At 39.8% G+C, this 23,250-nt stretch overlaps 1 protein-coding gene across 1 annotated transcript; it reads left to right on the top strand.

Moving 5' to 3' along the window:
- Positions 1 to 15,284: 15,284 nt before the first annotated feature.
- On the top strand, positions 15,285 to 22,405 carry LOC113476802 (cholesterol 7-alpha-monooxygenase). The gene is made up of 6 exons (XM_026842750.1): positions 15,285 to 15,437; positions 16,753 to 16,993; positions 17,668 to 18,281; positions 19,629 to 19,759; positions 20,694 to 20,869; positions 21,469 to 22,405. The coding sequence occupies exons 1-6, from the start codon at positions 15,358 to 15,360 to the stop codon at positions 21,766 to 21,768; spliced, it is 1,542 nt and encodes a 513-aa protein (XP_026698551.1). The 5' UTR covers positions 15,285 to 15,357; the 3' UTR covers positions 21,769 to 22,405.
- Positions 22,406 to 23,250: the final 845 nt, after the last annotated feature.

Raw genomic sequence — 23,250 nt, 5'->3', positions numbered from 1 at the left:
CTGTTAGAAACAGCCCCCACTCCCCACCTTGGCCGGCACCGCTCCCCTCTGCTCCCATGTTTTACTTATCCTGTGGCTCACCGCTGGCGTCCTTCATTTTTGTACTGCCTTTGCCTCACTCATTTGCCTTTATTGGTTCACAGCTGTCATCTTCACGAAGAAAAACTTACCATTTTCTACTCGCTTTCCAACTTTTTTTTTTTTTTTTTTCCTGTAATGAAACATGTTCAGCTGACTGCCTTCTGTCAGCTTTGGTTTGTGTGTTTGCCGGCCAGGTGTCAGTGTCGCCACACGCCAGAGCCGGGGAGACCTCCCTCACCTGGACCGTGGTCCAGCACCTGCATGGGCCTTCACCCGCCAACGTGTGTCTGAAGCAGAGCAGGTGTCCCGGAGAAGTTCCCCTGGAGAAACCGTGATTTAAGGTGTACCAGCAGCAGGGAAATCACGGGACAAGCTTGGAAAGAGGCTTTCATACTCAATTCATATAGATCATTAAACGTGCTGAGCACCCTAAAGCCTCTCTTCAGCTAAGAAACCAGTGAATGTTTAACGCTTCGCCAGCGCCGAGGAAGGAGGTCTGCTCCCACCTCCTCTCTTTCTCCTGTTCTCAGCCAGTCAGTTGCAGGAGTTGTCAGGCTACTCTGTGGGACAGCTTAATTCACTGCTCCAGCAGAAATCAAATCCAGAAAAAAAACATGAATGTTTTTCTGCTGGGTTAGTGAGCCAAACCAGCAACAAAAGGATCTCGCAAGCACCAGCACCAGCCAGAGCAAGGGAAGGGAGGGTGTGTCTGGAAACAGGAGAAAGGAGGAGGAAGGAGAAATGGGAATGAGACGAAAGGGTGATTCCCTTTGTTCTGGCACTAACAGGCTGTTTCATCATTGGAGCTGCCTGCACAATTAGAACCTTAGTTAAGTTAAACAGATTTTGATGCAATGTATATTTTCCAGTCTTAATAAGTTTCTTCATCCTCTCCAGTAGCCAACATCTTTGGTGAGCACCACAGGGGTGTGTAGGATCAGGGTTGGCAGCCACAGCAGTGCTGAATACATAGCAACAGCCTCTCCCTGGCTGCTCGGAAGGTTCCTGTTTCTGTATCCAACAATCAATCAGGCCTGGCACCTTTCTGCATGCCAGAGCTTGAACCATCAGCTACCGAGTCATGCAACAGATCATTAAATATATATGATGTGCAATTTTGGGCTAAGGGTATGAATTCACAAAAATCCTGTGTTAGGTGCCTTCTGGGCCAGGAGGGAGGGAGGGAATCTAGCTCTGGTTTAATAATGACAGATGATTACTGCTTCTGAAGTGCTAAATTTTCTGCATAGCCAAAAGTGATTTTTAACATAAGTGCAGTGAAAGGTTTAAGACTGTATGCTCAGACTGAGCATGTAACTCTTTATCCTGCAGTGAGGTCAGTGCGGTGAGGCCCTGTACCCACCCTGGAGAATCAAGAGCACTGTAGTATTCATATAGCATGGAAACTGCAGGTGTGTGATTGACAGCCGTCCAGGTGGTGGAATTCTGCTGGCCACTAGTGCTGACAATTGCTGAAGGGCAATGTTTTCTTTTGGTTTGATGTTTAATGCCCCTCTCATTGCAAAGACCTTTCTTTTCTCCAGAAAGCTAGTTTATTTCCTATTTTCTACATTACTTTATCACTTGTCATGGTCTTTCAAGACAGCTTGTTGTCAAGGTAGCAGCCTTTGTCAGTGGATGTCAGACCTGTACTGTCAATCCACACTTCCTTATTTTACCCACAAAACTGTAACGAATGTTCATTTTCCTTATGATGATGTCCTAGCCCAAACATTTGGCTCCATATAGTCTTTTACTTGTTGGGCATACAGCGTATACATAACCTAAGAACAAGTAAAGTCCAGGTTACAGGCAGTAGCTCTGGCATCACGTCCGCCTAGGGGACATCCACCTTGGATAAAAGTGACATCATACTCATCTACAAACATATCATGAAACACAATTTCAATAAAGATTTTGAAGAACAGTGTGAGGCTGTTTCTTCTTGCTTAAGAACAGTTTTCGGACAGAGGAAGATAAACATTGTACTGAAAAGCTTTCTCAAAATTGTGGTTCATTTAAATACAGGGACAATACATAGTATAACAGAAAGGTAATTGCTGGAAAACAGCTATGTCTAATCTGTGCAGCCAATGCAGTTTGTCATGTCTCAGGGTCCTCACCCTTCAAACAAACAGACCAAAGGCAATTCCAGCGACTGTTCTAGTCTTGTTTCCTTCCAGGGTAAACCAAGACTTGGAAGGGGATGGCACAAGCCTCAGTTGCTCTGTGATGCAAACTGAGGACCTGGAACAAGGGAAATACCTCTGTGCCCCAGAGTTTGGGAGGGTGCAGCAGAAGGGCCTAGCCGTATCTTTCTGGGAATTCCATTGGGACTGGGGAGCTCTAAGGAGTCAGAGGTGAATCGCCCAAATAAATGTCTCATGATTAGTTCCTGAAATATTTGCAAAAAGATTATCTATTGTTTGAGAGATGTGGAACAAATGGCCAAGTTATCAGATTTTGCATGTTGAAAGTAGAACTCCCATGGGCAATACTGTGGTAGTTTTCCATTGTCAATATACTGTTTGTCATTTTTTTACTAGTCTTGTGCCAAGTTTCAAAGAATAATAGAAACCACCTACTGATCAGTATCAGTCTCAGCTGTTGCAAAAATCTTAATAAAATAATTCATGGTTGTTACCCAAAAAATCACATTTCTCCTTTGAAGCTGGAAACCAGTTGTGCTTTTGTTCATTAGGAAACTCTCCACCCATTCAACAACAAGACATTATCAGTGGTTACTTAAAACGTACAAACTGCAAGATAGCACCCTGTCAGTACTGGAAACAGAATAATTATATTAAAGCCGTTTTCTACCTGGGGTAGTTGTGAAGGAGTTAACAGGTCCTACTCTAAGCCAGGTGCAAGGAGTACCTGATGTATTGTTTGTATTTCTAGAACAAACCCGCCCCCAAATACTATAAGTAACTGTGCTGCATTGCACTGAGCTGTGCCGATACTTTGTAAACAGGAATTTTTGGAGTTTGCATGTAGAAAAAAGAATTTCAGCATAAAACCCTATTATACAGAAGAAATTACATTACAGGAGCTTCACTCCAGTAAGGTACTTAACATTAAAAACTGCTGGAATTAAAATTGCCTGGGTCACTTTTTTTTCTGGCTCCCTGTTCATATGTTTGATCCTGTCTTTTAAGAGCAATATAACTTATTACTTTCATTGTCCCCTCCTCAGCCCACAGGGGGGATGGTGCTCAGTGAGTCCATAATTTTCCACTGTTCAGTTGGCAGTTTCATGCCTGATTTCCTGTCTGCTATTCAAACTCTGCTCTAAAGATGGAAATACTAATGTTGTCACCATCTTTTCTAAGTAACACTCTAGTGTCCAAGTGCTGTGCAAACAATCTCTCATTTATTTTCTGTCATAATTCCCAGGATACAGACAGGGAATTCAGCCACTTAAGTTGAATATGCTTATAATGCATTATTCTGAGCTCTTACTTCTACAAACTTGTGTCTCATGTTTGTGAAAATACAGAAGATTTTTTGTTAAATCGCCACCTTCCTGACTTCACTCACGGTTACATGTGCCCAGCACTTTTGCAAATTAGACTCTAGGGCCTCTGTGGGGCAACTGGAAAATTAGGAAAACACAGGAACCGCTTATGGAGAGCCTGGCCAGAGGACTTGTTTGTCACTGCAGGAGAGCTCTGCGGCAGAGTGGGAACAGCATCCAACTCTGCAGCCTGCCAGTCCAGGGCGTGAGCAGTAAGATGTTCCTCTCTCCTTGTCATTCATTAGACACCTTCCAACCTTTACACCAGACGAAACAGAGATCCTGCAGACAACAGGCTTCTTCATGCACAACCCTGAGTCAGTCCTAGGAGAGAAGAGACAGGAAAGAGAGACAAGGAAGGGGCGGATTTGAGCTCTGAGTGGGCAGGCGGGAGGGGTGACTGTGCGCTTCCTGTGCTTAATCCACAACTGGGACTTTGCTGTAAAGGATTTAAATAGACTGAACAGCTCTTTCCTATTTCTGATGTACATATTTTGATGTTTTAAAATTTGTGTTCTTTGTTTTCATGTTGTAAAGACTAGAAAGAGTAGCTAGGCATAGTAGAAATAAGGCATATATTCCACAGTAACAGTAATTTTTACTGTTTAACTGCTTCCCCAGGAATTCAATGTTTTTTCCTTTTTCCCAGTGTCTCTAAATCAACATTTTATACATTCATGTTATATACAGTCTGTTTCAGGCCGAGGTTATGGTTTCTGATTTAGGTGACATTCTGTGGTCTAGATGAAATATAAAGCCAGACTAGAGGACTACAAACAGATCCCTTTGCCCTCAAAATATGTGAATAAAATAGCCTGGTGGAGCATACCTCTGTGTTCTGCCTTTACTGGGTCACAGTGATACACTGGAGTCAGCTGAATGTGAAAATGTAGCAAGAATTTAGACAGGCTTAAGTGCCACTGCCCAAGAAGCTCCACAGAGTTCATTTGTCAAACATTGTGGTGACTGCTGATATGCACAGGGAGGACATGTCGGCCACCTTTTCTACACACTTTGCAAACAGGGCACAAGTGCTTGTGGCAAATGCAACATGAAGAAACATGAGCTCTGGTGGCTCAGTGGGAGCCTGGCACTTTGTCTTAAAATGCTGCTGAGGCTAAATTTCAGCAAACACTGGCCTCTCGGCTGGGGTGGCGGGACAGAGGTGGGTGCTACTCTTGCTCTGCTCTGTCAGAAGAGCTTGCTACTTGCTCTGATAACCTCTGTCAGAAGAGGTGGAAGAGAGATGGGGCTGACAGTGACGTCAACCGCTTCATCAAGGCTCACCAGTGGCATCTGTTGGAGAATTTTTATGGTACCCCTCAAGGCAAATTAAACACATTTGTGCTTATAAAAGAAAAATGTAATGAACAGTGCATTGGGCATAGTCCAACTACAATACACAGTCCTGTGTGGAATCTGGAAGGATGCATCACAAGCAGGTTCCTTATTGTGAGGAACTGAAGGAGTTAATGTCTCAAATGTTCATTGAAGGAACGATCTGTTTGCCTAAGGAAGCGTAGAGTGCATGGAAGGGTGCACAGCTCCAGTCCCTCGTGGTTATATTAACTGCACTGATCTTCTAAGGAGCACTGACTAAACATTGGCTCTGTTGTGTAAGCTTGATCCTTTGTATAAATGATGCAGGCCTTGCTAATGACTATACACTTGAAGAAGAACTAAAAGATTGATATGAGGGGAATATCCTACCCCAGAAGGAGCCAAAGGCTCCATGATTGCCCAAGAAACATGAAGTCTGTGATAACTGTGGAAGAGGGAAAGGCGGCAGTGAGACATCATGACCACTGACTCAACTGGACAAAAGGGTTAATACATCCCATTCCCCCTCGACTCATGTACAGGACCCATGCTCCACCTTTTCCTCGCCCCTCATGTAAATGGGTTTGTGGAAAATTCACCTTTCTTTGTCTAGTATGCACATTAGCCGATAAGGTGAACTTAAAAAGGCGACAGATTAGCCGATAAGGTGAACTTAAAAAGGCGACAGAGAACATTGCTGGTTAGCATCTACCACCCAAGATTACAGGACCTAAGACAATGCTGGAACCCAGGGTAGTGATCTGGATTCTGTAACTCTCTTTCTCTCCCTTCCTTTTGTTTTATTTCCTTTCTTTTCTTATAGATTTTTCAATAAGAGGCCACATTACCTACTATTCTTTCCAAGTTTTAAGTCATTACTACCACAAGTAAAATATTTTAACCAATCATTTGGTGTTGTTTCACCTTAATTCAACCTGAGGGAATCAGGAAACCTTTACAACTCTCTGGGCTACCCAGTCTGGGTTGTAACACTTATGTACACTTGCACCAGCACCAGTCCCTAGAGCAGTTGCATGGGGCACCTCAGTCCCACCATAAATTCATGCCCCAGCCCAGCTCTGCTGCCCAGTGGTGGCCCATGAGCTTGGCCCGCCCTACACTTCCATTCCAGGATGGCTACAAGACAATGCCAAGGCTGTTTCTTATAATCAAGGGAAACTTCACTCCTTTGCAAGCAGTCTGTTCTGTCTTTGGCATTCTTGCTTCCAGCCAGTTTAACCTCTTCCTGAAGTTGAGCCTCCTTGCCCTCCATGCCAGATCATTCCTCAGTCACAAATTACCACAGCCGAGCAGTTATAATAAGAATTTCCCTTTCATGTCTGTCACCACTGGAAGTCTTTAGACCAACCTGAAAGTTTTGGGGCAGACTGTCATGGGAACTTGAATTGCCATGAGTGATCAGAAGGCGGCTCATCCAAAGGCATGTATTGGTGTTGGCACAGTGCCTGCGCTTTTCTGGGGAGCCGTCTCTGCACTGACCCAGCAAGTCAAATGCTTTCCGTAGCTCAGGAGTGGTTGTTTTTGGAAGTCTGCCACTGCATTTCTGACTACACCAAACCTATTTAACTTATGAGATCAGTCTTGAGTCATATGGCTACAGGAGCACTGTTATTTGTTAATTTGTTAAGAAAAGCAATAATTTGTTCCCTTTTGTAAACTTTCCAGCTGTTTCATTGCTTCTGTCTTTTACCTTGTGTTTTGTCTTTATCTTCCTCAGCTTCTGTTCTCTACTGTATGTACCTGTCATCCCTCATCCTGGTATTTGCTTATTTAAATTTAAAAAATAATTTAAAAACATATAGAAAGAAATGAGTAAAATGCAATATCACAGCAATTCTGGTAGTGGAAAGTCAGAATTACTTGTTAAATATCAGCACAGATAGACAGTTTTTCAAATTAGCCATCTGCATTCAGTTGCAATTCAATTTTCTCAGGCCAGAGGGCTGATTCACATGTAAAGCTAGTGGACTGTGCTTTGGACAGCTTGTTTATGTAGTGCCATATTCATCTCTTTTTAATCTAATCTGTACAGTTGAGCAGCCTCACACTTTGAAGTTGCTTTCATACTGTGTCTATCACAGCACCAGGCCTTATTTTTCCTTTCTTCTGCACAATGAAGACATTGTTCACTGACACAGTTCCCTTTTAAAAAAAAAAAAAAAAAAAGCTTTGGCTGCATAGAAATATGATCATGGAGAGCAATATATCACAGAATAGGATTGAAGCTGACTGGCAGGTTTCTACTGCAATATAGAAAGGCACTCACTCTTCAGTTCTTCACTTGTATCCCAATAAATACTGTAATATAAAAAGTAGCACATAGAGATGGGGAAAATATAAGTAATTCTTGTAGTAGAAGAACACGTGTATTTTCTCTTGGAAGAGTAAAATGTGGCTCAGTTGCATAGCTATGTGCCCCACACTTTATCGAGTTCTTTGCATTTTGCACAGTCCAATGAAGCTTGAATCTGCATTAAAAGACACATTTAGGTACAACTGTTCTAGGCAAAATTTTCCATACCTAGGCAACAGTCTAGGAGAAATCCACCAAGGATGCTCTCAGAGAATGATCCCTGTGTTCATGTATAGATCCAAGGGAAAAGTGATAGAGGATACTGATACAAGAGAGAAACTGTCCAGGGAAAGCTATGATGATAACTTCCCTCTGCCCAACAGGCAGCCCCCAGCATTTCCACCCAGCAGATCCTTTCCAGCTGTCATTGTTAATCCAGCTTCTCCATTTCCCCAAACTTCTGGAGACTTATCCAACCCAAAGTGGCCACAATAGCCACTGAAATCACCACCAAGAAACTCACTGATGGTTTCCAACTACTGGTTGCCTGTTGGCCTTTGTCTCCCCTTAGATCTGCAGTGGCAATAGCCTGAAGGAAGAGTCCCCACTGTGACGACAAGTCTCAAGCTGGCTCCCAGCCAAAGTGGTGTCCTGCCAGTAAGTTGGTGGGCCTTTTGATTGCCTTACATACTGCAGCAATGGAGGGTTCCACTGCACAGGGTGATTGCTTCAGGAGCAAAAGAAGCTCATAGCCAACCTCTCAACAACCTGATGAAAAGTCTGCTGAACTGGCACAAATCCAAGCTGCAGGACCAGAGAGATACCAACACCTGCACAGAGAAGATGGAAATAGCTGTAAACAACAGAGTGGTTCTGAAGATGCCATCCTTCCCACAGAATAAGTACTGGTCTCACTGGTTATTTTTAATATTTTCTTACATGCCTGCCCAGTCCTTTACAAACTGGCCACCCTGTCTCTGCCTTCTCCTGTTATGTTGTCAAAGCCTTGCAGCTATCTTCCAGCTTGTTAAAGTTAAAACCGGATTGATTTTATCCAGATGACTGCCTTGGAAGGGAGAACAGCAAATCAACCCTTCTCTCTTATTGTCCTTCGGTCTCCATTTAAGGTATCTGCTAAACAAACTGTCAAGGTATCTATGAAAGGATCTGGTGCTTTCTTGTTGGTGGTTGAGCCTCTTTGCTGATCTGCAGCCTTTGTTTAGACTTGCTTGGCCAGCTTTTCCTTGACAATCGTGAAATGTTTTCCTTGACAATCGTGAAATGTTTTCCTTGACAATCGTGAAATTTAGCTGTCCAGCAAGACACATGCAATAGTATCTTACTTGGATATGTAAATAAAAAGGGGGACGGTCTCACATATGTTTGTAGAAATAAACTTGGATGTACATATTTTAGCCTCTACTTTGGGTTAGGAGTGCAAAGCAAATCTTCTGGATGTCCCCTCCTGCAATGCTTTGGTTTGCATTTGGTGAGGCAGGCTGGGAATTCACAAAGTGCATTTTTTAATTTTCGATTAATATAAACCTTTGCAGTACAGGAGAACATCTAATCTGTTCTGCTGGCGAGTATTCAGTCCATTGGGCCAGGGAACTAGTGTAAAGACAGAAGAAGAAAACAAAAAATATGGATAGAGTGGACATTAGGTCTTCAGCACCATTCCACTCCTATTGTCTCACACCGCTTGCTACTGCTGACATAAACTTGGATATGCAGGAACCTTCCAACATCTTGATCTCTGTGGCTTCTAAATGGAGACGCAAAGTGAGTTGTGAATATGAAGTAGGGGACATGAATTGAGAGCTACACTTAATGGATGGCTAACTAAGGCAAAAGTGTAACTAGTAAGCTACGATGGTATGTGGGAGATGCACTTTTTTTTTTTTTTTCTTTTTTTAAAGGAAGAAAGAAAAAGCAGCTTAAGAAAAGCAAAGCAAAGCAAAGCAAGGCAGAAGGTGCTGTTACATTCCCTGCTCCATCTGCTGGGGCAACCCAGAATAGCTTGTCATGTTCATCCAGACAACTGTACTGTAGTAATCTACTAGCTTGTTACCTAATTACCTTTCTCCCAGTAATTATTTGGTAGTACTGAGCTGCATCATTTTTGTAATCACATCTGTGCTTTGACTTCTCCCTGTTCAACGTTTTGAGTGCCTGTAATTAGGCTTTTAGGTGTAATAAGATAATATAGAAGCTGCTGTTTTGTTATCAAATGATAAAATTTGACTCCAGAGTTTAGAAAAAAAATGGCTTTAAGATGCAGTTTGCTGCACAGAGTGAATAGTAATAACTCCTCATGGTTTATTTTGCATCCATTTCCTTTCCCTACTTCGGTTCCCATCTTGGTTCTCTTTTGTCTCTGCTTTCATAATTGTTCTCTTTCTTTACAGTTTCTTCACTGTGATACCTAGAAAAAAGTAACTTACTTAAATCTGCATATTCCTAATTTTTACCAGCAGGCATAGGTTTAGTAATTAATTTTTCTACAGTTTTAAGGAAATTTGTCATGCCAGAATGGAACATATTATTAAAATACTCTCATTCAAATGGAAGGATGGTATTTGTTAATGTGATTTAGTTTATAATGCTTGGTATTAAAGGGAAGATAGTGGCATTGTAAATTCCAGGTTTTGACAGAAAGGTTACTAAATTTTGAATTGACACACCAAAATCCCAGATTGAAAATTAACTGATATGGTGTAAGCAAGCAAAGTTCATTATTTGATATATAAGCACATTCAGAGGATACTCTGAAATAAATATGTAAATATTAACTTGGTCATTAGAGGAAACATCTGTCCATACTATTTAAATGCTATGGGGCAATTGTCCTGAAACAGGATGCAAATAAACCCAGTTCCCAAACCTGTCCAACTTTATAACCCACCAATGTTGATTAGGCTAATGCAAATACAAGGCATTGTATATGCAGAGTGCTTTATAATGAAACAAAATGACAGGGTCAAAGATCTCACAAAGACAATGAGATTACAAAAGAGTTGTATGTCTACTATACTGCATTCAAACAATCTACAGAAAAATAAATAATAATTTTAAAAAATAAATATATTGTCTTTTTCTTTTCTCTCTAGCATGTTATTTTCCTGGAGCCAGATGATTCACAAATTTTGCAGAAGGCAGAGTACCATGTAGACAAAATCTGCCCTTCGAACAACCATGACAGTTGCTAAAATAGAGCTGTAGCATGACACTGTAGGAGCATGAATTTATTATAGATAGTGTAGATCGTTAAATAATTAAACTGATTGGCATTAATCTCTACAGCATCTTTAGTATATTTTTCCTCATATTCTTTTAGATACTCTGTTCTTATTCAGGTATAGAAGACTTCTGCCTTTTCCATTGACCCAAGAAAATCAGGGAAAGCTAGGAATCTGTTGAGATTTTTGGGGGATTACAATCTCTCTGGGGAAGAAACTACATTTCTGGCATGATCACTTGATAACAACAGCTAGTTTATGCTCTTTCAACTGAGCTCTGAAATGGCAGAGAGACTAAAATGGGATCAGAAGAGGCAGCAATCAAGAGGTGCTGTAATTCCATTTCCTAGTAATAATTTTTTCATGAAGGGGAAGGACAGAAAAACTGGAGTGCAATGGAGGTGAGACACAGCACTTAAAGGATTATCTGCCATTAACTGCTCCCTCTGAGGGCAGGTCTTTTCCACAGCACAGCTGGGAACCGTGCTGAGCTCTGAAAACCATGGTGAAAGCAAACTGGACAATGACATGCCATGGTTGGAGGTCAGGTCTGTTCTTGCTAGTGGACATGGTAGTGAGCAGTCTCTCCTCTGTGCCTGGAGCATCGCTGATGCTTTCAAGTTTCTAGACATATGGTGGCTGTGTCAAGTCAACACCGATGCTGGACAAGGACCTTCAATTTCTGGACTGTCCCCTCAGTACAGGATCCTGTGTGATGTCATTCCTCTCTACAAATAGCTACTTCTCATGGTTGGAGAGGAGTAAAACCCTGATTATGTTGAATTCAATGGGAACATTTGCAGTGACCCCAGAAAAGGCAAGTTTTCAGCTCAGCCCTCAGGAACCTCAGCAGTCTTACCCAGCATATCAGCACAGACAGCAATCCATGCCTCCAAAACATCCACACTCTGAACAAACCTAAGTCACTCTTCCCTAGAAACTAGTACTATGATAGCTTGTCAAGGTACATTCTATGTAAATACAAAGAAAAATACATAGGAATGTAAAATAAATTCCATTTTTGTTTTATAGAAAGAAGAAACAAATACTGAGTAGCACAGTTCAACGACTGCTATAGAACACAACACACAAGTGCCATTCAAAGAGGTTTACCAGTAGGTGGTGACATGTAATTATTTATTAGGAATTTTCTGTCTGCAAAAGGTTCTGAGCTCCAAGCAGCTACGCTGTGCAACTTTTTGTTTAGGTTTTCCTTTCATATTGCTCCACGTTTCTGAGATATCTTTTACAAGTTTCACAGCTGCAGAAATGTTTCATAGCTGCAATTGCATCTCCTGGCACATCAGACTTCTGCTCTGTGAGCTGCAGGGCTGCCTTCACACTGCTGAGCTGGGGTTTTTTGTGCAGTTTCAGTGTTTTCCATCTGTTGATGAAAGATATTAGCACAGTTCTCATTACACATGCAAGAGAAAGAAGTCAATCATTCCTTTATAGGGTATACCTCTTGTTTACTTCCAGTGAATAAACAGGTTTTATAGTTAGCTGTGCGCAAACTTGCTATTTACTGCCAAATGTAATCAGCAGCCTCTCATAACTCCATCACACCCTTCTGTGCACAACTGCTCCCAAGTTATGAAACCATCAGTAGCTCTAGAAAAAATTATTCACCTCAGTTTGGCCTATGTATTATTGCCTGTTTAAATACCATGCGTGGGTTATGATTAATGAAAGTCATGTAGCTACAACATATGAGGTGAAGCTGGGGTTTGGATGGTTGGTGAGCTGTTTCCAAGCAGCTGTGCAAAGCAAGCCAGAAGGCTTCTCTTAGGCTTCAGGAATCACTGCAGAAGCAAGCTGGGCCTGTTTGCTTTATGGGAACAGTATTGGCTCCATGGAGGCCACAACCAAACATACTTCACCATCTGGAGCAGAGGTGATAGATAAGAGTGCTCCTGGCAGGCATATCTATGTGAAAAATGTCAGGTGTCCTCTTGGGGAAAGTGGTGAAATGTGACCGTGCATCAGTCTCGACACAAGTTCTGGCCCTGAAGACACAAGCAGAGCTGTATCTCTGCTGATCTTGCAGCTGGTGTCACAGCCAGGCTGAGGTGATAAACACATCATAGTGGGCAAAATGTTAGCACGCTGCTCTGTCTTCACCTGCATTCTCTTAAATTGGTCTTTTTGGACTGGTTCTAGCTCAACCAAAAGGCTTAACTAAAACATTGAATGACAGTTGTTAGAAGTTTTTGCATTTTCTAACTACTATCTAATGCATTGATGAGTCTCTCCACTGCTCTTAAGGGATGAACACACATATTCAAACCTGCAGTGACAAAGGCTTATACATTCAAAGATACATGGTGCTTTATGTCTGCTGGTGTCATTGGCCTGAGTCTTGAGCCCAAGTCATGTCCGTTCTTTGCACTAATACTCTTCGTACTGTTTATGCCAGGAGTCTGCTTCACAAAGCCAAGGCCAAACAAGACGGTACATTTTTTCTGACTGCATCCATAACTCCTACGGGCTGCCCTTTTGGGCTGGGACAAGAAAGTTAACCTCATACACAACATACAATGTGCTGCAGTAAATGTAGTATCTGTCAACATGGGGGACAACACACAACCTTCAAGTCCTACTGTACAGATTGGTGGCAACTGCCTGAGCTTTGGCAGTCATAAGTGGATTCCAGTGTCCAGCCACATGTCGTGTCTCTGTCTGAAACTGAAGAACACCGAAATACCATATCCAGAATGTCAGGGCACTCTAGTGGTGCTGCTGAAAAATCAGGAAAGCCTAATACCCACTGATATAGATGAAAGGGGATTCACACTGCTCATCTGCTGAATTTGAGGGAGTATCTGTGGCAGACAACACTCTTGTTTACTTTTATCACAAAAACATATGTCACAGGCTGCAGACTACTATAGTACTGGCTGGCTTTGGGGCTGTAAATTGGTCTTTTAAAGAAATCAGGTGGGAGATGGTCTAGAACTATGAAGCACCTCAAACTATGCAAGAGTGACTCTGTTCTATCATAATATTATTTATCAAGGGTGCTGCCTCATAAGGGTCTCTTAAATGAGAAAGAGGGGATGTATTTGATTTTCCTGAGAGAAAAAGCAATTATTTAAGGTAGGCTGGCAAGCTGCTCCTGTTCTCTGCCTACATCTGGTTACATTTTGAGTACTATTATATATGTACAAATCAAAAAGAGAAAGAAGGTGGGCAGCTTTAGAGAAGTCACTCCTATTGTGGCAGCAAGATGCTATTTATAAATGATGTTATCATCACACTGTGATACAACTACCCAAAGAACATAAGGAAAAAGTAAGTGTGACTGGCAGCTCTACTTGGTGCAACACATGATGGTGTGAGGAGCCAGAAGTATCTGTTGCTGGTTAAACGTTATTCTTGTTTTATACACAAAACTGACAGAAGCTTCCAATTTTCGTGTTCAGTGTTGTTTGGACATAAAAAGGCTAAGACCTACACATACACTAAGAATTAGATGCCAAGCTAATAAAATTATCATACTTGTTTAGGATGACGAAGTGGTAGGATGTAGTCAAAGATGACAACCCAGAACTGAAATTTCTCATAATGGAAACAAGCACAAAATGGGAAAGCATGGCTTTTATAAAACTATTCTCTTACAACAGGCTAAATTCAGCTGATGAAAAGACAACTTTTCTAGGAAAATAAAAAAAAAATGTCTGTGCTTAAATGGAAATGGGGTGGGGGACTGGATCTTGAGATGACACACAAAAGGAGTTGGCTTTTAGTGAGGGCAAACCTCAATGCTGTAAGCAGAGTTTATTTCTTCAGTATAGAAACTTTACAATTATCTCAAATGTAATGGCATTTGCACAGAGTTACCTCATGCCTCACTGCCCTCCTTGGTTTGAAGCCAGGACAATATTCCCATCTGCCAGATTTGCAGCTTGGTGCCTTCAGTGTAGTGTTCCATTTGAACAGCAAAAGGTCCAAATCTTTACTGTTTTATCATGCAGCTTCAGGGACACCAACAAAAACTGGTACAAAAGCAAGCCTGAAAAAGTGACTAAAACCCATCGGTTTCCCTCTTAGAAACATAGTAGGCCCTGAATGACTAATGAGAGCTGCCTTCTCGATGTCTTGATGCCAGGTGCTAGGAGCAAGCCAGAGTTTGAACTCTCACCAGTCAGCAACAGAAAGGGAAAAGGTTTAATGGGAAAATAAATGGTGATCCAGGGACAATGAAAAAAACCCAAACCAGTATGGTTGTCTAATCCTGCTTTCTTCTCTCTCACACTGCATTATAGAAAGACCATTTTTTCCTTTCTACCAGAGAAACACTGATAGAGAGAGCAAGTCCATGTCCACAGCTACCCCTTTAACCCATGGCATAACCCCCACCGTTCCCTCTCATAGCAGCACACCAGAGCCAGGGCAGTCCACCAGAAGGACAAGGGAGGGAGAGAGCAGGCTGGTAGCTGAAGGACCATTCAGGCCAGTCTGAGTCCTCTGGACACCTTTCAGTAGCCATTTCATATATTGCTAAACTTGAACTATAAACTGCAATTAGTAAATCTGCAGGATAGATCAAAACACACCCGACAGACCTTCAAATAATCAACTATTACAGCTCTCTGATTACTTTGGAACAGCTACTGATATGTGACATCAGCTCAAGGGCATGTCTGCAACTGTCTGCATCAATCCAGTGAAGCTCTCTGCAGAAAGATGACAGAACAGAGACAAAACTGGCTCTCTCCAGAAATGGTTAATCAATAGCTTGCTAGGTTGGCTGAATGCCGTTAGATACAGTGGTGCACCTACTGTATATAAATGGTAACCTGTCTTCTGTATCATTCTCAGTCACCTCTCCTGTCATACTGTTAGTTACCGGTTTTCCACTTGGAAGTTTTTGAGCATTACCAGAAATGTTCATAGCATCATGGATCTGGGGAACAGTGATAATACTCTGTTGTGGGTTTTGGTTTCTTCTAGGGAGGAGGAGAAGGTAAGGAATCTATTTGTAAATGAATCTCAGTGTACCTAGCCTTTATTTCTGTCAAATATACAATGTACATAACTAAAAGAAGTGTGATATTAACTGTCAGAGGGACAGATGAAGGATAGGATGGGCAGCACTGTAGTTTGGTCTTTTGATTTATGTTATAATAGAATTTTTCTGTACAAACTTTTTAGTAATCGTGAGGTAATGCTTAGACATAGCTGTAGATATGCATAAATGAGGTCATTCAAATATGAATATGCATGTTCTGATGTCCGAAAGTACTGCATTGTAATCACAATCACAGCTAATACCAACTTATATGTAATTATAGTTTAATACCTACTTACAAACATTTTCATATTATCAGTCTGTCATTCAGTAACACAGTTGTAATACAGGTAATATTTATGTACCTTACTATGTTGAATACATATTCCTTAAAAGCATTCATTCTACTGGCCAGTTTACATAAGGAGCAAGTAGTCTGCTTACCTGTTGTAATTTTGTAATTTTCATCAGTCATTTTTTTGTTTTACTTTAAAAAAGTTTGACAAAAAAGGTGAAAATAGTTAACTTCAGATAATAACCATTAGGAATTTACTAGAAAACCTAATGCATTATCTGAACATTTTTTTAGCAGCTATGGTGTCCTTATGCAGGAAAATAGTTTTCTGACTCAAAATAAAAAAATATCATTTAAATATATGCTTCACTTTAAGCATATGCTTCACTTAAAGCATGTGCTTAATGACATTTTGCCTGAAAGACTAACTCATGGTTACTGAAGATCATGGCAAAATTCCCACTGTTTTCAGCAGGATCTGGTCCAAACGGGATATGCCAATAATAACAACCTTTCTAACACTAAAAGGCTATTCCCCTTGCTATTCAAATTGAATTGTGGATACCGTTGCCCAAAAATGTATCAGACAATATTAATGGGATGGATTATTCATTTACGGTACAATTACATAACTGTGAATATTAGCTAATGGCAACAATTCTGCATATGAATAGGTGAAAAATATACTCATGATCTAGGGGGAAAAAACAAGATTATATAATCGAAATGTGGTTTGTTATGTTAATTATAATACAGGCTGTTAAATTTATTCTTCCTTACACAACATAGAGCTCACAGTAGGCTTAGTCCTTAAGGAGGAGAAAATTATTTGCCAATATACTATTTTTTTGGGGTTTTTTCTGCATTTTTTTCACATTACAAAAAGCCTAGCATCCATATTTTACTTACCTGGTAGTCCTGGAGAAGAGGTCCTTATACATACTTATAAATTCAGTTTTTATTTGTGTTTTGTAGGCGACAAGGTGAGCCACCACTTGAAAATGGATTCCTTCCATACCTGGGCTGTGCCTTGCAATTTGGTGCCAACCCCCTTGAATTCCTCAGAGAAAAGAGGAAGAAGCATGGCCACATTTTCACTTGCCAAGTAGCAGGGAAATACATTCATTTCCTCACTGACCCTTTTTCATACCATGCATTGATTCGCCAGGGAAAACACTTGGACTGGAAAAAGTTCCATTTTGCTACTTCTGCCAAGGTACCCCTTTAAAAATGGTTTTAATATCTAACATGCAAAGTATCTGCTGTCAGGACAGATGTACCCAGTGAATTCCTGTATTGTAACTATGCCTTTGGAATAGAATTGGTTTTACATTTCTGCACCTTTATTGGTTTAAAACACTGAGGTCTTTTCTCCCCTGTCCTTAATGGAAATCACCATAAAGGTGATTCATATTGTCCAAGAATTACATTATTTAGCCATGTAATATCCAAGAGTGCTAAAGCAGAAATACAATTAGCACCATCTGCAAAATTATTATATAGCTTACTAAAGCTGAAACCTTCTTCAGGAGGTTCTCACTACTATGGAAGATTCAATCCTAATGCCTTAAAAAATTATGCAGCAGAGTAGGAGCTCAGTCAAACTTACTGAAGTAAGCAAAAAGGCTCCTGTTGATATCAGTGGGAGCTGAATGAATGTCTAGGTAACCACGTCCATTTATTTGTAAGCATCTATTTGAATCTATTTTTCATTTGCCTACTTAACTGCTATGGTTCACTGAGAAAGTATCAATTCTACTATTAACAGCCCTTATTATGCTTCCCTCTAGTAAACTATAAAGTTTTACTTTGGCTTTAATTGCTGTTAGACTTTATCATCGAGTTTATGATGGGCCTTATTTATCATGTATACAATTTATTTTGTGACAGGCTTTTGGACATGGTAGCATTGACCCAGCAGAGGGAAACACCACTGAAAATTTTCATCAGACTTTCATTAGAACCCTTCAGGGTAATGCTCTAGATGCCCTCATTGAAGCAATGATGGAAAACCTACAGTATGTCATGTTGCAGTCAAGAACATCTAAACTTCAGTCTAATACCTGGGTGACACAAGGACTTTATACATTCTGTTGCCAGGTGATGTTCGAGTCTGGCTTTTTGACGCTTTTTGGTAAAGAATTTAATTCAAATAATGACAAAAATCCATCATCAAAGCAGGAAACTGAGAGAGCTCATATCCTAAATGCCCTTGAAAACTTCCAGGAATTCGATAGGATCTTTCCAGCCCTAGTGGCAGGGCTGCCTATCCACCTTTTCAAGAGTGCTCACAGTGCACGTGAGAAGCTAGGAGAAGCACTCCTCCACAAGAACCTCCTGAAGAGGGACAACCTCTCTGAGCTTGTCACCCTCCGCATGTTCCTGAACGACACTCTGTCAACCTTCGATGACATGGAAAAAGCAAAGACCCATGTGGCAGTGCTCTGGGCCTCACAAGCCAACACCATTCCTGCCACGTTTTGGAGCTTGTTCTATCTCCTTAAGTAAGTCCCAATGCTCCCTCTTTCCAAACAAGAAAAATGTTTGTTATCTTTCAGAAACCAGTTCATTAATACAGGCAAATTCCACTGCTTGGTACCTCATCAGTGTCAAAAAACTCACTGATAACAACAGAAGTGGCATGTTGTTCTGGACTTCCACAGAAACCCCCTTCACTCATCTGAGATCAAATAGTGGTACCACAGAGCAATTCTGTAGAAGTCTTTTTTTTTAAAAAAAAAACCTCTCCAGGGGAATGCTACGCTTTGTCAAGAAAACTTTGGGGCAAATCTATATGATATGACATTAAAAGAGCTGTTTACAGTCAGAACATTAATTGTATTGAAAGCTCCCAGTATAATCAGACATTTTTAGACCATCTTACTAGAGCAGGCAAAATGAGATTTACCTTCATTATTGTTTTCACAGACATTTGATAGATTGATCATTGATAGATCCTACTGAGCTTGCAGTGTAGACTGCAGCTGCTGAGCTTGTTACTCATGAGAGGAGTGCACAGTTCAGATAATATTATTAAATGTCTATTTTAGAGTGGGCCTCTGTGTAGTGTAATCTACCTCAACATAACTGACTCTTAAGCATGTATCTAAATTGCTGACATTTTTATTTAGCCATTGTCTTGCACCCTCATATCTACCTGCCAATGCTAATATCTGAGGTTCTTTAGTACTTTTCACTCCAAGAATGCATTAGCTTTAGGTCTTCTGGCCTTGGAGTCTTTTTAAACCCTGACTGATTGTGCCTTCATCAAGACACTATTGCATCCTCTATTATTATCTGTACATATTTCAACATAGCTCACATATTCTGTGTATGTAAGGAAGTCTAGACAGTGATGGATACTATATGGACTTTTAGTATTAGGAAGATTCTTTTCAGCTATACATCATCCAGGATAAGTTACGTTATAAAACTGATCTATAACACTATTCCTACATTTTCTACCTGCAGTGGGGCTATTTCCTAATCTCCAACTGATTGTTCTATTTCTTATTCTTGGCATTCCTTTTTAGTGACATTACTGTTTATTACCTGAGGTCTGCACATCAGTTCTGTCCCGCTTGTCATTGGAGACAGAATAAAATACTTGGGGTTCTTTTCCTTTTTATGAAGATATTGTACCTCTGCCAAGACATGAAAAAGTGTCATCGCAGCATTTAGCTGCAACATTTTAATTTTAGAAGGTTGTACTTGTCGTCTAGCAAACTAAATTTTAGTCAGGAAGAAAGTTAATGGCAAAACTGCTTTTTAAAGCATTCTTAAGTGTAAAATCATGTTATCAGCATTTTTAAGTTTAAAATCATGTTATACTTCTGCTCTTTTGATCTTAGGAATCCAGAGGCAATGAGAGCTGCTACCAAAGAAGTGCAGAGTACTTTGGAAAGTGCTGGAGAGAAGATCAGCTTAGATGGCAACCATATTTCCTTGAATCGAAAACAGCTGGATAATATGCCAGTACTAGGTATGCTTATTTTATGCAGGAGTACCAGAAATCACCCCACAATTTTCACTGTCTTCTATTTGTTACCATATAAATTCTTGCTATGGAATGACTATGGAATTAGCCAATAAACACTATAAAAAAATTTGTACGTTCCTTAGCAGTAGCCAACCCATTCTGTCTTCCTAATTTCCCAGGTTGTACTGAGAGTATCAAATTCACATGAATAGCACTTTTTCATGGGTAATGGCATATCTCAATACTGCTACACGGTTACATAACAGAGTATTGGAGACCCATGGATAATTCAGAAGAATATTTTGTTTAGTAATGCATTTAGATCAAATAAAAGGATGTTGCCAAATTTTATATCCCAATTCTTATGATGTGAAGAATATCTTCTAATACCATTACATTTATTTCTTAATATTTTTCAAATTATAGGCACATTTTTCAAAAGTGTCCAAGTTACAGAGAATTTTGAAAATGTCACCCTTTAGCTACTGCTAAGTAAAAAAATCTGCTTATGTTGAAACAAAAAAGAACAAGTTACTTTTTATGAGTACTGTTTTTTATGTACCACCTCTTAAAATTTCAGAAAATCCTGGTCACTGTACGTATCTTCTTGTTATGTTTCCAGTTTTAACTGGTTCGTACTTTATCTCAGAGTGGAAATACGTCTCCCTTTCAAATATTCTGTTGCACCAACTATGGGTATTTTTCTAGCAGAAAGCAGATTATGTTCTTGGTGTTATCTGCAGAAGGGATAATAATGGTAAAAAAAAAAATATGAGAAAGATACTTTCCTAGGCATTTAGAAAGTTATTGTTAAAACACTTATTCTAATAAATGCAGGGTTTGATAATGGCTCTGAAATAGTTGAAAATGCATGACCTCCCCCAAGGACATACACATGCTATTTCCATGGTAATCGTTCCTTTTCCTCTCCCGATAGACAGCATCATCAAGGAGGCAATGAGGCTATCAAGTGCATCCATGACTTTCCGAGTTGCCAAGGAGGATTTCACTTTGCACTTGGAGAATGATTTTTACAACATTCGTAGAGATGACATTGTAGCTCTTTACCCTCAACTGTTGCATTTTGATCCAGAAATCTATGCTGATCCCTTGGTAAGTATTTATCAAAGTGCATTAAACTCTGAGCTCTAGCAGAAGTTAACATGCCTTTAAATAGAGCATTTATCAGGGGTGCCTCCATGACTGGTTTTCTTTTGTACTCCAGACAGTCTGTTCTTACACCTGGAGATGGAATAATAGGCAAGAAAAAGAATAAAGTCAGTACAATCACTACCTGCAAAACATGATTTAGCGTAACCAAAAAGTGTGCTTCCAGCCCAAAACAACCTTTTACTTACTGCTTTCCTTAGTGAGGAAGGATCACCGTTATGAGGGGGGGTTAAGGGAGGACAAGGATAATATTTTCCCAAAGGCACAGAATGAGAAATCTTTCAGTTCTGCTGCGTGAATAAAGATGCAGGTTATAATCCTCATTTTGTCAGAAGAGAAAAGGAGAGTTATCAGCAAAGAACCTGGCATCATGTCCCACATACCAGAACTTCCCAGGGGCTACTGTCTCCAAAACAGCACCATGGGTGGGGCCTGGCACTACTGTACAATGCTTACTGCTAGGGGCTTTTCTTCTTAACAGTATTATCTAGTCTTTGAAGGTATTCAGATATCAAGTAACTCTTTTGTGGGTTTAATTACAGACGTTCAAATATGATCGCTTCCTCAATGAGAACGGAGAAGAAAAGACTGACTTCTACCGCAATGGTCGCAAGTTGAAGTATTACTATATGCCATTTGGGACAGGCATAGCAAAATGCCCTGGAAGGTTATTTGCTGTCCATGAAATTAAACAATTTTTGGTTTTGGTTTTTTCATATTTTGAGATAGAGCTTGTGGACAATAATGTGCCTTGTCCTTCTTTAGATCAATCCCGTGCAGGACTGGGTATTTTGCAACCAGCCAATGACATTGATTTCAGGTATAGAATGAAATGCCTATAAATATATATATTATATTATACATATAAACTATGCACTATATAACATATACTTTATGTATATTTTATGTATTTATGCAAATGAAATGTTGCAAGTCTTGGGGAAATTCTATGAAGATCCTAATTCATCAATCTACTGGAAAATGCATAATGTATACCATTATGGTACCGGCATGTAGCAGGTTTAATGCACTATGTTGATTACAAATGCCTCCCCTTTTACCAACCATTTTGAAATTCAAGTTAAGTTTTTGAATTGTGTGTGTACAGTAGTTAGGTTTTTTCTGTCAGCAAATACTTTCCCAGAGTTAGCTAGAATTTCATCAGCTAATTCAAAACAATTGTCAAAATTCAGCTACAGTTAAAACATACTCTTTTTTGTAACCAAAAAGTTGGGAGGGGGTGGTTCTCCCCACAGGTGAAATAAAATTTTTGTTGTGCAAAGGCAGATACGCAGAGAGGAAGTTTCCTGGGGAAGTATCTTTATGGTTTTATGAAAAACTAGAAATAGACTTGAAGAAAACATACAAAAATGTTCACGTTCTAGTGAAACTGAAAAACTTGCATTATATTAATTCTAATATACTTCTTTTCAGAAAGCTGTAACTATTAAAATAAATTATATTGGCTGAATCAAATGCATCTCTAGACTGTTGCTTTAATGTCTTAACTATCAAAGATCTATACACTCATCCAAAGCCACCGCAGCCAGCTTTAAACTAGTCAGCTCAAATGCCAATATGGAGATAAATAAATAGCCAACATATATTCACCAGTGGTTCTGGTTGGATTTTGCACCATTGTTTAACTCCATATTTCCATAAGCCTCCATTGGTCATACTCTCTAGGTCCTCCTAGTCTAATTCCATTAAAGTTATCATGGATAGTATGCCCACACATTTAATTTTTATTGGTGGTGTGCCCATAAGAACAATTGTTCCAGGAAGAATAGAATTTGGTTCTCTGTAACATCCTTGTCCTTTCCTGCTGCAAATGATGGATGGATGGATGTCACAAAAGTCCATTTTTTAATGGAACAACTTCAGGCTGTAAGAGATAGTTTTCTTATCATCTGCCAACAAAAAGAACAAATGGACTTTATTATTATTATTATTATTATTATTATTATTATTATTATTATTATTATTATTATTATTATTATTATTATTATTATCCTGGTTTATATGTTTCTAAGGACTTATGGTCTGACTTTTTCTCCTTGACTCAAAAGTAAGTCTCATCACAGAAGATTAGATACAGGACTATTAGATACTTTCAAATTTCACATTCTGGCAAGACATGCAGTCTAGCTGATAGAACTCTTCCTAAACATGGCATTTTGTAATCAGTCCTAGAACTTTCTCTTCTCACTATCCACTGTGCTAAATATTCAAAGATAAATAAAAAGATTCTGTAGTGTGTGATTATTTATTGCCTGTGTGTTATCTTTGTATTTTTTTAAATCTTTTTTTTCATTTTCTAAGAA

The sequence above is a fragment of the Athene cunicularia genome (genome assembly GCF_003259725.1).
Source record: "Athene cunicularia isolate RWA chromosome 2 unlocalized genomic scaffold, athCun1 chr2_part1, whole genome shotgun sequence".
NCBI lineage: Eukaryota > Metazoa > Chordata > Aves > Strigiformes > Strigidae > Athene > Athene cunicularia.
This window is presented reverse-complemented; position numbering and strand designations above follow the sequence as displayed.